The sequence below is a fragment of the Nyctibius grandis genome, chromosome 3, assembly GCF_013368605.1.
Source record: "Nyctibius grandis isolate bNycGra1 chromosome 3, bNycGra1.pri, whole genome shotgun sequence".
Lineage (NCBI taxonomy): Eukaryota > Metazoa > Chordata > Aves > Nyctibiiformes > Nyctibiidae > Nyctibius > Nyctibius grandis.
This window is the reverse complement of record NC_090660.1, coordinates 32,413,847-32,426,971: the sequence shown is the minus strand read 5'-3', so window position 1 is coordinate 32,426,971 and position 13,125 is coordinate 32,413,847. Positions and strand designations below refer to the sequence as shown.

At 39.5% G+C, this 13,125-nt stretch overlaps 1 protein-coding gene across 1 annotated transcript in view; it reads right to left on the bottom strand.

Moving 5' to 3' along the window:
- Positions 1-13,125, bottom strand: part of ABCA13 (ATP binding cassette subfamily A member 13) — a 209,456-nt gene that overhangs the window by 166,494 nt on the left and 29,837 nt on the right. Inside the window, exons 9-10 of the mRNA XM_068396499.1 lie at positions 11,603-11,767; positions 9,878-10,080 (exon numbers count right to left, since the gene is read on the bottom strand). Of these exons, the coding sequence (XP_068252600.1) occupies positions 9,878-10,080; positions 11,603-11,767 (368 nt within the window). The remainder of the gene's footprint in view (positions 1-9,877; positions 10,081-11,602; positions 11,768-13,125) is intronic.

The following is a 13,125-nucleotide window of genomic DNA, read 5'->3' as shown; positions in this document are numbered from 1 at the left end:
AAATTGCATTGACTAGTTCAACCTTACCGTGCCCAGGAAACAAATGAGGAATAATCTGGTAAGTGTTGCAGAAATGCTAAATAATGACCTAGGATGGTCTCCAAAGTGAGTTTTTGTCTAGAACATAGAGATTCTTCTAGTTCATCTGCAGAAGAAATAAAAATTTCATCAAGAGAGATCAAAAAAAGTTTTTATGAACACGTCTGTGAACAACTTGTTCAACTTCCACTGAAACAACCTGAATAAGTCCTACCAAATTTAGTAGGACTTGATTGTGTGCAGAAAGAGAAATACATTACATACAATTTAAAAGACGTAAACATGCAATTTTTATTAAAGTGATGCTACTTCTACTGAATGATTTAAAGGAATGAAATGCAGAATCAATAAATATCAGCTCTACATGAGGCACACTTCTATTTTCCTTACAGAATCCCTTCCAGAAAAATTCAAATACAATTCCTTACAGAAAAAAAGAAAAGTAGAATATATCTTTTGAATTATGCATGAACTGCACAACTAGTTCAAATAAGATTAGTTTTATTATACCAGAGCACACTTAGTGCTGTACTCAGCACTGAAATGAACTTTAATATTTCTTTCTCCTTGGAATTTCAGTAAAAAGAAAGCAGTTCTGTGAAATTCACTATTACTGCCCAGATAAGTGAAATATTTGGAACTGCAATAGATTACAAAACCTGTGCAATCAATTCACAATTGTGAATAGTTCATTTCACTAACACAGTTCTTCAATTTAAAAAGTACTTCTCATTTTTGCATACATTCCATAGCTGCCCACTTACTGATGAGGTATTCAGCACATTTCTGATTAGCTCTACAGAGAAAAAGAGCAGAGGAAAAAAATAAGTGTGTTTGGAAAAACAGATCTTTAGCAAGAGCAAGATCTTTCACAAATCCCCAGAACTAGCTTAAAAAATAATCCACCAGTAACCTAAATCCTTCAGAAGTTGGAAATGTAAGTGGTCAAAAAGCAAAAGAATTGGGAACATGGTAAGAATACTTAAAGGAAACAAATAGGTGATATTGTACGAGGTCATTTTTTAGAGCTGTTTGGATCGGCCACATTGTGCCCTGCTTCATAGTTCCACTAAAACTTTAAGAGTAACACAAATATTTAATACGAAAGAATTCTGAAATGGAATATCTCCCATTCCTCAGCATAGATCTCAGATATTTCTAAGTTTTCCCCAAATAATGAAAAACTAGTATATTAAAAAATAGTTAACAGCAGATGGGTCAGGACTTCTGAAATATCACAGGACAACTGGGATGAAGGAAATCAAGCATGAAGTCCTTGCCTAATATGAAACAAGCCTAGAAATACCTCTACTGGGTGACCAAATAGTCTGGCCTCCCATGTATATTGTAGACTTAAGAATCCTTCTTTACAGAATAGTGTTGCAAAAGTAGAGACTCGAACCAGGTTCATTTGGAATTTTCCCAATAGAAATGGATGACACAAAAATTTTCCGGCTGGCACTAAAATCATAGCTATTTACCAGAGTCAGGCTCTGTATATTACAAGTTTTCCTTGCTAACGATTCAGTCAGCTGGTGAATCCTAAGGCTGATGGAAACACAAACAGAAACAGGCTCACAAATGTAAAAATCATCACCTTTTCACTTTCTGAGGAATACAATACACTAAAACAGACAGGGAACCATCAGAATAAAGCCTGTGCTGTGCAGTAGCTATTTCCTCACCTGACTGACCTCGTGTGGAACCTGCTTTCTCATTCATGTATTGAGCTACCTCGCATGTCCAACTGACAAAAGTTGTTAAATCCTTCCAGTATGGGTTTCCCTCAAAAGCAAACAAAATATCTTGAAGTGTATTATTAATTCTGAAACGACACAGAAAACAAGGCTACCATGATTAAACCAGTGATTTATTTCAAAGTCAAATTACTTTGTGAACACATGCCTTTTCTCTGTAAATCTCTAGCTAAATTCTATTGCCACTTTACGGATACAGAGAGTCCTACTGACTTACGGAAGAACTGAGGCAGGCAGGCAGGCTAATAGCAGAGTCCTTTGCTAAAGAAATCAGTGGCATAGCTATTACATCACTCTAAGCATACCTAGACTTTACTACACAGGTTTGTGAGCAGAAAAAAAATAAATCTAAAAAGCCTTTTACGAAACCCCCAACAAAATGCTCTGGTTCAAAAAGCAGCATTTTGAAATGGAAAACAATTATCAAGAAATGCTTCCTCTTGTCCTGAAATACACCTTTGCATTAAAAAAAAATCATTGCTTTGTCCCTGAAAAAAAAAAAGATCAATCAAACAAAACAACAACAAAACACCTCACATAAAAATAGCACTGAGATTTTCTTGTTCTTCAATGTTACATAAACACAAGCCTCTATTCCCAGGGGTCTTTTAGCTCTATCAATGTTTTTAACGCTCAAAAAAGGAAATGTAAAACTAACCCTCCTGGTAATTTCATAGTCATCTAGAAACACGGAGGGAGGGAAAGCAATCAACTATTGACCAACAGCAATAGGGACAGGAAAAGTGAGATCAATTTTCTAACATTTAAGATGTTATTAATATCTGTGGATTTAATTCCTGCTGCCAATACAGCTTGTGGAATTTCTTACAGATTCTTGAATCCTTAGAGCTAATAGTTTTACTGCTTTACTAGCAAACTCTTCTGTCAGATTTCTCATATGCATAAGTAACGTAGATAGTTGTCTTCTATACATTTAAGTTTGTGACCTAGGACACCTGCCCAGTGTAAATGCAACTTCACATTAAATGCATTATGCTTATGCTTTACATTCTCAAGCAAGAATAATAAAATCCTGTCCTATTTTAAAGCACTTTATTGATGTAGGGATTTGTCTCTAATATACTCTAATGTAACACCATTAAAGCTCAAAATCAGTAGAATTACTGAGTCATTGCAAATGAGAATCAACTTAATAAAAGATGAATGAATTTTCTGCCAAAAGAGAGGAATGGTGACCACTTGATGTGTTCAGAAAGCAACTTGAGGCTGCAACACTCCTCCTTGTGCACCTGCTAACTACAGTCCCTTTAATGTTTTCTTGCAACTTCCAGGAGTCTTTCAGATCCAAGTTTCCAAGCATCCTGAGCAGCACAGTACCAGAGAGGTGTGTACCAGGAAGCAGGCTGAGAAGTGGCAGAAAATGCTCAGATGTGAGAAGATAAAAAGGGAGAATAGGCTTTTAGGATCCTAGATACCTGCCTATCCTCAGCCTATTTCCACCTCTACACCCTCCAAATACTACTCTTAATAAAAAAAAAATCATCCTCTACCTTCCTGTCTGTGCTTATAAAAAATTATTAACACTGGGTAGTAATCAAAAGCAAAAAGCAGGGTTTTAACCTTTTTATCTGTTCAGTTACTGGTGACAATACCTTACTCCAGGCTGAAACTAGTCAGGATCTTTATGTATTAAAAGGTATACAAGATACATACAGTGAGAAGAGCAGCTGTTCCTGACAAGAGCTGAAATGGACATCCTCCTCAGATGGTGCCTCTGTGCTCAGCAATTGATTAGTTTCACAGTAATAAGCATAATTTTTGGTTAGCTGCTCTTCTATTTCTTGCCATCCCAAATAATCATCCATTACTGAATCTGGCAGGCTCTGTTGTCCTTGAGTTACTTTCTGCAGAAGCAGTACCTTTCACAGTAAAGAAAACAATATTTGAAACCAGTAAAAGGGAAACACTCCTGAGACTTTGGCCCTGCTTCTTAGATTTGTAATATTGATGATACTGAAATCCAACATAAAATGGATTAAATGAGCAGTCTTTCAAACCTTCTCAATTTTTTCTGGAAGCCACAGCTACTTAGCGCATCTAAAATGTCACATCCACTCAAAAGTCTCTGCAGGATCACTTGTGCCTTGCCCCCAAGCACATTTTAATCAGTCACCCATTCACTTATTAATAGCAAACACTAAGTAGTAAACTACAACCCCTGCTAATTTATTTCATTTTGCATTAGTAATATAAGTAAGGCACAGCAAGCTTTAAACACAAAAAGAATTCAGGAACACTTACAGATTTCTTTAGTGCCTGGACCTGGTTACTTAGCTTGAAGGTCACCTCTGAGCCATTGCCAGGGCACATGTATATTGCTAAAATGTCAATGTCATCTGAGCCCTGTGGAAGTCTCAGGGTCTTCTCAAACATTGTAAGCATGTCATTGCACATATAGGAAGCATTGCTCATCAACATCTAAAATTTAATGAATATACTGTCACTTTAAAAATTATCTCAGGTTGAAGGAACAGATTTAATTCACATTCCATATTAATTCTCCCCATGAAATGTCAAAAGACAAAAAAGTACAAAGTAAAGTTGCACCAAAATGCTTCTGAATAAAAAGTGAAATACTCTACTTAGCAAGTACTTTTTAACCCCCAAAATAAGCCTCTGTAGCTTTATGCAAATTAATATACAAACATTAAATAACAACATACCTGTTTTATCTCCACAAAGAGCTTTCTGATGTCTAGATGAATGAACTCATCTCTTTGGGCAAAGGGAATCAGCTTTTCCAGGCTACGTAAAGCTTCTGTAAGACATTTCCCCCACACACCTCATAAAGAAAATATTTAACCTACAGAGCAATTCAGGGACAGTACAGTAGGAAATATCCTTCTGGGGAAAAAAAAAAAACCTGTGCATATGGTTTAAAAATACAGCAGTTACAGAGGCATAAAGGTTCCACTTTGGTTTATATGACATCTCTGCCCAAAGCACTGCATCATTTTGCGCAAAATATGTACACAGTTGCACTCCGCACTTCTGAGGAGCAAAGACTGCTCCCCTCCTGCACTGACACTGAAAAAGGGCCATCAAGACAAGGCAGAAAGAAGAGACCTGTTTTCTTACACCAGCAAAAGCATGACCCTATCCCCTTTTACAGTTATATCAGAGTAGCTCCAGTGACTTCAGTGAGCTTTCATGATTTTCAGGAAAGGAAAATGAGGTCCTGTGTCAGCTTCTAGCTACGAATGCTGTAAACGAACTTGGACTCTTCCTATATGTAACTGTTGATTTAGCCAGCAAATTCTTCTGAAATATGGAAAGGTGGCCTAATTCCTTAAGCTCAAAAGCAAAACTAATCTCGCCCTTCTCAAATAAAAGTCAACCACAGAAATGTTACCAGGTCACATTAGGGAGTTGCCAAATCCAGTAGCCCTACAGAGGTGAGCCTGCCGTAGCTCCACGCCCCCAGGTCCAACCGGGAGCAAGGCTGGGCAGGTAGGCACACAAGCCAGCATATTCACAGTAAATGTACATGGCTGGCCACACAGATCAACACAGACCAACACAGGCAGCACTAGCACACACACAAACAGCACCGACGGCCTCATCCTGGTCACCTCCCTGGTTGGTGAGGATGAAGGTCTGTTGGAGGGAATGCATATGTATACATACACAGTGTGGATCTCCCCCAGTAGCTAGGCTCAGACACTCGGTCTGCCCAGTAGCTTCCCTTGGATCCCAGTCTCCTTCCCCAGTTGCTGGCACCTGGGCAGACAAGCCCTTGAGGCTGCAGCCCTGCTCCAGCTTCTGGTACAGATGTGCTTGCTCTCACACAGAGTAGATCCCTGCAACTAACTGCTTTTGGACATTCAGTCCATCTAGCAGCTGGTCCTGGTCCCTCAGCTCTCCAGCTGCTTCGCACATAGGAGGTACACAAACAGGTCTCAGTCAACCTCCAGACCCCACAGTCTCTGGTGTTGGCGTGGACCTCCTGGTTTCTCTGATAGCTGACTCCTCACTGACAGATAAGTGTACATCTCCCCAGCTCCCAGGCCACCTCACTCACCTTTCAGCTATTCAAGCCTGATATTCACTAGTGATCATGCACCGATATGTTCACCCTCACTCACTCTAGTTTCTGGCACCATGGACACACAGGTCCCACAATATTTGCTGGCACTTGATTTCACTCACTCCAGTCCTTTCAGTTGTTGCTATGGGCCCCTACATGTCCCGTGGTCTGACCTCATTTGCTGCACGCAGAACCCCATACACACACTTGCACACAGAATAGAGAGTCCCCACCCAGGAAAAGAATTAGAAATGGAGTTTAGTGAGAAGGCACGACAGCCTGCAATGGTCAGGTGCATGGCATGGCCAGGCAAGCATATTGACCAAGCAGCCTGTTTATATGCAAGCAGACACTTTCATCACCTTATTTCTATTTTCCTATGCTTGTTCCTCCCCAAACCACCTAGATCACTTCCTTTCCCTGCCTTTGATTCCTCTTCCAAATCTCCCATACCAAGTCTTGTGCAATCCCAAAACACTTATCCCCTGCTTCCAGTAATGAGTCTCATACTCCTAGGCAGCAATCTCCTCAGTCTGTAAGGTGACTCAGCCTTGGAGGACCCAGGACAGGGTACTATTTGGGTTCTCCCACTTGCCACTGTTCCTCCATACTCCTTTGTGTGGATAGAGATGAGCATTTTACCACATAAACTGACAGGGCAGATGCCCAGCTGTAATAAATCAGTATAATTCCACCGTCATGGAGGAAAGTGTACTGATATATAGTATACAGGCAAAATTGTGTAGCATGTTTCAAATCAAACCATCCTAAAATGGAGACTACAGAAATTATGCTGAAGTTTCAGAGGCGTCTTGCATGTTTCAGTGCACAAGTAAACCAGGATTTGGAAATAGGACTAGCAGTACTAATTCCATGTGGCCATGTGCTATAAACCAAAACCCACAAGACAAAAATGAAACCTTTTGGTCCAATGACCTTGTCAACCCAGAAGATAAACAATCAGCAAACTTAATATTAAATGTCCTAAAAGTGCACCGTTGGAAAATTATGTTGAAAGAGTACTTGTTTTCTCATGAGGTCTGCTCCCTGCTGTGCACTCAGTCCTTGTTCATTTTTAGAGGCTAAAACAGATTTTACAGTTTAGTTCAGTTAGCTGGTACAGCTAAAGGGTATGTTGGATTAAAAACTTTTTTTCGTGTATCAACAAGAGAACTGCTTGCTAAATTCTCAGAGTAATCATCTATAAAGCCATTAAAGGCAAGAAGCATACCTGTGTCACACAACATAACCCAAGGAAAGTGGGCTTTGCTGTTATCACTGATGCTGTAATGTGACCTGCATAAGCTTTACTCCTAGTACTGATGCACAGTACTAAAATACACAAAACTTGTGTCACAGTCTGTGCTAATTTCTGACAGTGATCTTCAAACAAGAGGTTTTTCTTTGTAACCTGAAGACATCTGAGCTAGAAATCAAGGACAAGATTGCACAATTCCAGTGGCTTCTTGGACAAAATTTGTACTTTTAATATATTGTTCATTCTTTACTGTAAAGTCATATGCAAATATCAAGTAATTTAAGACTATCAATGTCCCCAAAAGGACCAAAGTGTTTTTCACATACCTAATTACAACTAATACAGTAATAAAAGTGTTCTTCTTATATATACCCACATTATGGTATTGCAGATCTCCACTAAAAGGTTTCACAGAAAGATATGTTGCCCCTTTTCCTTTTTTTTTCTTTTTAAATCCAGATCTGTGTGGACCTTATAATATGATTATATTGCTGACCAACTCTGGGTATCATGGTGCTGAACACCAGACAATCTGAGTTCTAGCACACCATATAATATTATTAACGTATTCCAAATCTGAAAGTCATAAGCGTTGAACAGACATATTTACAAGAACTTCACGTGAGTTAGTTCATCTTATTCAAACTGCTGAAAACAGATCTAGTTCCCCAATTTCCTGTAAAATACACCTCCACTTCCCTTGAGTTCCTCAATACTGTCTCCTCTCTTCTGGGAATGGCATCTTCCACTTCCTTCACCATCAGCCTAGCTTTGTGTCCAAAAGCATAGCCCCCAGAGAAATGCCTCTGTGCTTCACAGCCCTCAGTCAAATCCTTACTTAAAGAGATCAGAAAAAACATATGTCCAACTCAGCATTTTGCTTCACTTGCAACAACCAGCCGGAAAAGTCAAGATGAGTCTAAATCTAAAACCAAGACTTGTTCATGCATATATGACTGATGGCGTCAGAAACTTCTCAGGCATTGATCTTTAAACACCAGCCAGGGCAGCATAAAATATCATTTAAGATGTTTATGGAAATTGTTTATTCCTGATATGAGAAGTGAAAACTGGTATTATGTTGTGTTCTATCATCACTAAGGGAAACAAAATTTTAGGAATTCAAAAGCTGCTGTAAATATCTAAGTGTGACATGTATTACAGAGTCCAAATGCCTTCCTAGAGGTAGAATGTTATCCATTTCCCATGTTATTCTGTGAAAGCCGTTTGAGTGCTAGTAACGAGTAACCACCATGCAAGCTTTACCTTTAGTGAAGTATAAATACTGTGCTATTACGTTCCTTATAGCTCCATCTACGAGAAGCAATTTCTTCGTAACAGGCCACCGAGGTACAGCCTGAAGCACAGACTGCATTGTCTCCAGATGTAGGATTCTGTAATCAAAAGAGGTAGAGCACAGAAACATTGTGTACTAAAACAAAAAGGTAAAGTCGCTGAAAAATTATGGGATTTTTTTTTGTGGAGTCACTATATCATCTACTTCGTAGCTTCTTACAACAGTAGCAGTATAGCATACATCCATGAGAAGCATTACTGAGTCACAGCAACTATTTGTGAGAATTAGACTTTGTTTGCAGAACAAGATAAAGAGTTCAGGTCCTAGTTCAAAAAGCTTAATCATACACAGCTGCTGATCCCTATGAGTCCTGATCATTTACTCTGGTCCTCTGCTGACCTGTAAGTAGCTATACTCTGAATCACAGATTTCATTTCTTTTCCAGAATGTATATGCATCAGCACAATTATTTGACTGTATATGATGTTTGAATTACAGAATAAAAAATAAAAACACAAAATAGACAAAAATTGGAAATTGAGTGGGAGTGTTGATCTGCTGGAGGGTAGGAAGGCCCTACAGAGGGATCTGGACAGGTTAGATAGATGGGCCGAGACCAACAGCATGAGGTTCAACAAGAACAAGTGCCGGGTCTTACACTTCGGCCACAACAACCCCATGCAGCTCTACAGGCTGGGGGAAGAGTGGTTAGAAAGCGGCCCAGCGGAAAGAGACCTGGGGGTGCTGATCGACAGACGGCTAAACATGAGGCAGCAGTGTGCCCAGGTGGCCAAGAAGGCCAATGGCATCCTGGCCACTATTAGGAATAGTGTAGCCAGCCCATCTAGGGAAGTGATCGTCTGTCTGTAGTTGGCACTGGTGAGGCCGCACCCTGAATACTGTGTCCAGTTCTGGGCCCCGCACTTCAAGAAAGATGTTGAGGTATTGGAGCGAGTCCAGAGGAGGGCGACCAAGGTGGTGAAGGGTCTGGAGGGTCTGACCTATGAGGAACGGCTGAGGGAGCTGGGGTTGTTTAGCCTGAAGAAGAGGAGGCTCAGAGGTGACCGTATTGCAGTCTACAACTACCTGAAGGGAGGTTGTAGTGGAGTGGGAGTTGGCCTCTTCTCCTAGGCAACTAGCGATAGGACAAGAGGACATAGCCTCAAGCTTCGCCAGGGGAGGTTCAGATTAGACATTATGAAGAATTTGTTCTCAGAAAGGGTCATTAGACATTGGAACAGGCTGCCAAGGGAGGTGGTGGAGTCACCATCTCTGGATGTGTTTAAGAAAAGACTGGACATGGCACTTAGTGCCATGGTCTAGTTGACATGGTGGTGTCAGGGCAATGGTTGGACTCGATGATCCCAGAGGTCTCTTCCAACCTGATTGATCCTGTGATTCTGTAAATGTAATGCGAAAAATATTCAAGCTGATCTGAACTTTATACAACAAGTTGCAGAAAGATAAGTATAACTTACAGATCATGAGACGCAGTATATCCTTCCGAAAAGGAGGCATATGATTTCTCATTCCATTGCTGGATCAGGGTATTTATCTCTGAAAAAAGGTTCTTGGCTTCCTTGTCATCTAGAAACTGAGACATTAAATCAGCTATGACTCTTTCAAGTTCCAAAAGGAGTTTCTGAGAGAGCCTGCTGCTGCTGAACCATTGCTCAAATACCTAGCATATGGAACGCAAAATAGAACGCACTTTGTTAGAGAATCAAAGCTTTCTTATTTAGACAACACACAAAATTTGCATGTCTTTAAAAAAAAACACAATTAACAATAATAGTAAAATTTCTTCCTAACAATGTGTCTAGACTCTGAAACGACTAGCCTCACAAAGGCTGATTTTCAATACAGTTTGGACTGACCTGCAAGTTGGCAATATAACAAGGTACATCATACAGAGAACTAACATTTTATGTTGTGCTGTTCTTGCCCAAAGACCCAGAAATGGTAAAAAGATGGCCTGAGACTGAACCGAACCAAAAGCAGACCCCCAGAGTCAATTACTCAGGCTTGCTTTCCCTTCCAGGACTTCTGCCTACACTACCAACACGATGGAAGGCAGCAGCCTCAACATTTTTGAGGTCCCATTACACAAAAGGATGGAGAAGGAGCCTGCATGCTCCCACTGCGTAGCCTAGAATAAGGCATACCAAGGCCTGGGCAAACCTAGTGACTGCTCTCCTTTCCTCCATCATTAAGTTTTTTTAATGCCAAGTAGTTATAACAGATTTTTACTATAAGAGATGTCCTGTTCACCAAGGGAATTCTCAGTGGCCAGCAGCTAACAGTACTTCAAGTTGCCATCATAAGGGTGTCAGCTCTTGTTAAGAGTTCTAAAATCATGGCTGAAGTTTTTACTGGATTTTCCTACAGCTACAATAGGAATTAGTGCATTAGTTTTGGCAATCACATTAAATTATTACTTCAAGTCATCATACATCAGTGAAACCTTTATCAAGAGAAAAATCAAGGGCTACATTTTTAAGGAAATACACAGTAAGCTCTACATGCTTTCTTTAGATGATATTGCAAACATCTCCAGAGCAGCTTGATACACAGCTGATATTTTTTTATGTAAAAAAAAAAAAAATCTTAGTGGAAAAACAAACGCCAGCATTAAGGAGCTAGGTAATGATTTTCCTTAGGAAATATCTGAATGGTTTATCCTTTTCTCCATGCAACTACACACGTCATCATAGAGACTGCATGCCAAGCTGTTCTGCCAGAGCAGAATTTTAAGATGCTATACGGGAGATTTACTCTCACCCCTTTAACGTGCTTCAGCCACTATTGCCAGAGATAGTGGAGGGGAATTAAAAATAAATTAATTATACACTGCATCAGTGGAGGCCTGTAGTCTGTTTTCAGTTTTGCCCAAAATCCAGGTGGGACAGTAAATGGGTCTTCCTTGTGTCAGGCCTCTGCAGTGCAGTATATTTCACTATATACCCTATTAGATTTCAAATCTGTATTTGGTTAATGAGAAAATCTGATTAAGTGGACACATGGTGATAGATTATACTTCCACTGTAACGATTCTTTATAAGGATTACTTTGTCCTATTAGCAAGATGAAAAAAGTTCATGACAATAACATTTAATAGATAACTCAGATCTTTTAACTGAGTTACTGTTGACAGTTTACTTGCAAAAAATAGGAATTTAATCTATTAATTTATTAAAGCATACCTGTGCATAGAGTCCGAGCTTGCTAACAGCATGAACAAGATACAGTTTGGCCTCATGTGATGCAGAAATACAGCCCTCTTCATTATTCTCTTTGTTTGCTTCATCTTCTGGCACACTGGACAGAGCAGAGCATACAAACTGCTCCAGTGTCTCTCCTGTGGGAACCTGGCAGGGACATAAGAAATTGATGAGTATCTCAAGAGAGCTGCTGAGTGTTATCTCTGCTATCAACTTACTTATCTGGTGAAAAAAGAATATCACATAGCCTCCTTCAGTGAGAACAAAGCTCAGTTAATCCAGTCTCATATTCTGGGGCATGTACTTCAAAGTACTCCACATGTAGAGTGCTGTATGAAATAGCAGTGGCCCCATTAGGGTACTCATACAGCAAGAAGAATGATGAGACTTGTATATGCAAGGAATTTTCACCGTGTAGCTATGCCAGTGTTGCTACTTGTACAGTCATTTGCAGGTTTATGATGAATTAACTTGACAATGATATAGTAAACCTACACGGGAATAAACATATTGAAGCAACTTCACAATTATAAAAATTACTGGTGTAAAAACCATTCAGTACAATGATACACCTCAACCAATGATTACATGCAGCAGACTAGTTTTAAATTGAACTTGGCGGGTTTCAGCAGTGTGGCCAAGAGGCCAGAATCTTTGCCTTATAGCCTGACTTCTAAATTCCATGCTGAAAGATTTATTATTCCCAATCATACAAATATTAAAGCATACAAAAATAATTTAGCACATTTTAATTCTCCCTATTAATGTCTTTCTGAGATACACTACATCCTAACTCCTTTCAAGTGTGACTAGAAAATTTATTGAAAGTTTTGCAGATGTTTTAGCAGCAAACGAGCTGGGGCATTAGTTACAGAATTTAAGTGCTCAGAACAGACATTGTCCAGGCTTCCATCTTTCACTTCATACATTTTGAGGGTCTTCAAGGCCCTAACACAAGCACACAATATCAAAATATTAGTTTAAATAGCTAGCAAGTGAGTTGCATGGGATTACACAGCCAACTATAGCTACCAGGCTGCAGCTGAATTCAGTTCAGTTGATCAAACTGGCCATCACTGATATTTTATTAAAAGGCCATTCAAAAGTCAAGGTTTTTTTATAATTTATCCCTTTGTGCAAATCAGATATTTTTATAATGAGTTCTCCTGGCGTACAACTTTAGACTGTACCTGACAAAGAACAAACAGATTTCAGATAAATACCAACATGTTCTATTCAAAAAATGTGGACTTTATAAGAAATTCAAAAGATCTTTCAAGTTTTCTGCAGTTCAAACCAGACCATCGCAACAGATCACTTTGGTCTAGAATATAGGTTAGAAAACCCTCTCTGAGAAAAGAGATTTTCTTCAAAATTTGACACATCACTGGTATATTTGAATAGCCCCACTGAGAAAACTCATCATTCAAGTATATTCACATCAAGACTGCACAATTGAGAAGAAAGGACTCTTGATGTGCCTTAATTTATGCGCAGAACAGACA